Source organism: Galeopterus variegatus, unplaced genomic scaffold (genome assembly GCF_000696425.1).
Source record: "Galeopterus variegatus unplaced genomic scaffold, G_variegatus-3.0.2 Scaffold1619, whole genome shotgun sequence".
NCBI lineage: Eukaryota > Metazoa > Chordata > Mammalia > Dermoptera > Cynocephalidae > Galeopterus > Galeopterus variegatus.
This window is the reverse complement of record NW_007727730.1, coordinates 34297-37743: the sequence shown is the minus strand read 5'-3', so window position 1 is coordinate 37743 and position 3447 is coordinate 34297. Positions and strand designations below refer to the sequence as shown.

General features: G+C 54.3%; 1 protein-coding gene across 1 annotated transcript in view; it reads right to left on the bottom strand.

The window, feature by feature from the left end:
* The window catches only part of ICAM3 (intercellular adhesion molecule 3), a 13527-nt gene that overhangs the window by 783 nt on the left and 9297 nt on the right, over nt 1-3447 (bottom strand). Inside the window, exons 4-5 of the mRNA XM_008578025.1 lie at nt 2040-2345; nt 1422-1700 (exon numbers count right to left, since the gene is read on the bottom strand). Coding sequence (XP_008576247.1) covers nt 1422-1700; nt 2040-2345 — 585 coding nt within the window. The remainder of the gene's footprint in view (nt 1-1421; nt 1701-2039; nt 2346-3447) is intronic.

The following is a 3447-nucleotide window of genomic DNA, read 5'->3' as shown; positions in this document are numbered from 1 at the left end:
GCGCCGCCGCGCTTCCCAAGCGGCGCACTATCCAGTGCGCCACCGGGCCGGCCCCTACCTCATTATTTTTTGATTATAGGAATTTATAGGTTCTGGATATCACCCTTTGTCAGCCATATGCATGGCAAAAACCATCTCCAAGTCTCTGGAAGACCCTTTAATCTTGTTCACGATGCTTTTGTCAAACTCACTTTTAAATTCTGATTTTTTAAACTGTGGGTAAAGTTCAGGAAAAGCTTCCCTAATCTGAGGTCATTGATACATGAGTGCACTTCAAAAAATTTGTGGAAAAAATAGAATTAAAAGATAATACGAAACCTTTCCATGAACGTTTTGAAGTACCCTCATATTAATGCAGATTTTCTTTTCTTTTTTTTTTTTAAAGATGACCGGTAAGGGGATCTTAACCCTTGCCTTGGTGTTGTCAGCACCACGCTCGCCCAGTGAGCGAACCGGCCATCCCTATGTGGGATCCGAACCCGCGGCCTTGGTGTCATCAGCACCACACTCTCCCGAGTGAGCCACAGGGCCGGCCCTTAATGCAGATTTTCTTCCAAATGTTTTAACCTTCACTAACACTTTTAGCATTCCAGTTATCCGTCTGTCTACGTATATTTCCATGAAAGCTATGACTAATTAACCTCAGTTTTCTACGAGGACAATCTGCTGTCCCAGCATCACTTAACATGCGTAGTTTTATCTTTCCACGCCAAGCGCTGGGGACATTTGGCTAGGTCAATCTTGGGACCGTCTGTGGAACCACCATGTGATTAGACACCCAACACACCTGAAGTACAGTGGGGCCAAGACGAGTCAAGTCTTTCCAGGTCAGGGGGGCGAGGGATTAAAGATCTGAGTGACTAACTCACACAGGACACGCAGCTGAATGCTTCTGTTCCTGTGCAAGATCTCTCCGTCCACCTCGAGGGTGGCATTACAGAAGAAGCTGCGCCCGTCGGCGCTCTCGGTGACATTTAGATGAAGCTGGGCGGGCTGCCCCGGCCTCGCGGGTGGAACCCCGTCCAGCATGATCTAGACTCGGGCCTCGGCCTCGAAAGTTACATTCACTGTGGACCCCTCGGTGACGTTGGGCTCGCTCAGCTTCAGAATGGGCCCTAGGAAACCTAAAGGTGGGGCATTGCCTAGGAGCTTACTGACCACGACCCCTCCAGTGGGTCAAGCCGCACCCTCTGCACGCCCCTGGACCTCTTGATGCATCTGCGCCGCGCCTTTCGACTTTTCCAGCTCCGCCCTCCTTGCGGGCCCTGCGCGACTTTGGGCACTTAGACTATAATTCTAGGGCGCTCAGGCCCCTCCCACGTTGCTCCTCCCACTTGGGGAGCTCAGGCCCAGCTTTTCGGTTTAGTCTCCGCCCTTACCTGCCACGCCCCTCGGGCTGTGGTGGCCCCGCCCCTTCTTACCAAAGACTGTCAAGCTGTGGGCTTCGCGACTCTCGCCCCCCAGGGTCATGTTGCATACAATCTTCCAGGTACCCTCCTGATCGGCACGCGCCGTGGCCGTGGCTGTGAGCGTGTCCCCGTGGCTTGTGACTACAGGTTTCAGCATCTGGTTCCCCAGCGCCAGGTGGACATAGGCCTCAGAGGCAGGGAACAGCCCCTCCAGGGTGCAGTCCACCCTCCATGATGTTCCCACTTCCAAGAACTGGGGGACCTCGAGGCGTGGAGCGGTCGCGGGCAGGACTGGGGAGAAGAGTATATGTGAGCGGGAGGACTCAGCCACGGACGCTGCTTGCCCTAGGACACCCTCATCCCCCCACCAAGAACCTCCTCTTCCAAGGATACAAAGCGATCTGGATCACCCCTCTTCCCAGGACACACCCGCACGGCCATGAACACGGCCTTCTCAAAAGATCTCGTGGCCTCGGGCTTTCTTCTGGGGCCACCCTGCCCAATGGCCAAGTGCATGCCCTCCCAGAAGCTCTTGAGGTCCAGTCCACCCCATTTACAGAAACCCCACAGTTAGGGCACCCCCTACTCTAGTTCAGCTCTTCACCCACCATCTGCAGCCCTTTCCCTCACCGAAAGTTCGGAGGCGTCGGGGGGCCGAGGTGTTCTGGAACAGTACCAGCCCTAGGGGCCGCAGGTCGAGTTCTGTGCGGCAAGAGAAATTGGCGCGGTGATCACCTCTGCTCGCCAGCACCGTGGCCGTGACATTGGCAGGGTTCCCCACTACCAGCTGTCTGCTCAGCGCCTCTTCCCCGCGAAGCAGCACCGCCGTGAGGTGGGCCCGGGGCTCCCCGCCCACCACCTGGCAGTGCAGGGTGAAGTTCTCGCCCACGGGCTGCCAGGGGGGCAGGGGCGCCAGCTCCACGGACTCCGGGAACCCTGGGGGGGCGGGGGAGAAAGGCCATTGTCAGCCGCTCTGCAACCCCCACCTCAGGGACTGGAGAGGAGACAGAAGGCAGCCCTGGGCAAAACCGTGAACTTTGAGTTAATAAACTTAGAGGGCTAAGCACTGTGCCAGTATAAGTGTTTGCTATTGTCATTGGCATCACGATTCTTATTTCCTGTGCTGTCAGACACCTTGCCAAGCACTGAAATAAAAGGCAGATTTTCTGTTTCCAAGGACATCACAGTCAGAGGAAACAAGTGAAGGAAGGGACAAACGTTTATGACCATTTATATTAATCACAAAAGTTACTGTTTATCTAGATCTTTCCTTAGACTTTCCAAGTTTCTTCCACTTTCATGCACACAGCAACCTAGTGAAATCTCCTCCATTATTTTTCTCGTATAGATGAAGAAACATAGCCCAGAGAGGTGAGGTGATTTGCCCAAGGACACACAGCCAGGAAGTGGCAGAGCCCCAGTTAGAATGTGGGTCTCCCAAACTGCAGACCTGCCTCCGTGATGTCATGTCTACAGACTCCCTCGGCCCCACCTCCCAGCTTCAGACCTGGACTCCTGCCTTGGCCTCTCCCAGAGAGTGGTTCAGCTCTCTCCAATCAGTCCCAGGCACAGAAGGCATTCATGGTCCACCTGCCAAGCAGCAGCCTCATCTGGTGCTCTGGGACAGTCACAGGGAACTCAGTGTCACAGGCTGGGTCCTCTACTCGCTGTAGCTACAATGCTCATCACAGGCACATCTACAAAACCCTGCGCTTCCCACCCTTGACAACTCAAGCCTTGATCTTGAGCTGTCACACAGAAGCCCACAGACTGGCTGCTATGAAAGAGATTCAGGGCTGGCCGGTTAGCTCACCCTGTGAAGCGTGGTACTGATAACACCAAAGTCAAGAATTCAGGTCCCCTTAGTGGTTCAGAATATTAAACAAGGAGGAAGCTTCCACCTTAACCTTGGGCACCACTGGTCAGAGACTGTGGTATGCTGGTAATGCTAGTAGTTGGGATCTCAGGGTTGGGGCAGGAGGAGCCCTGACTAATTTCAAGCTACCCAATGTGATGCAGAGTTGGGACCACCATTGAC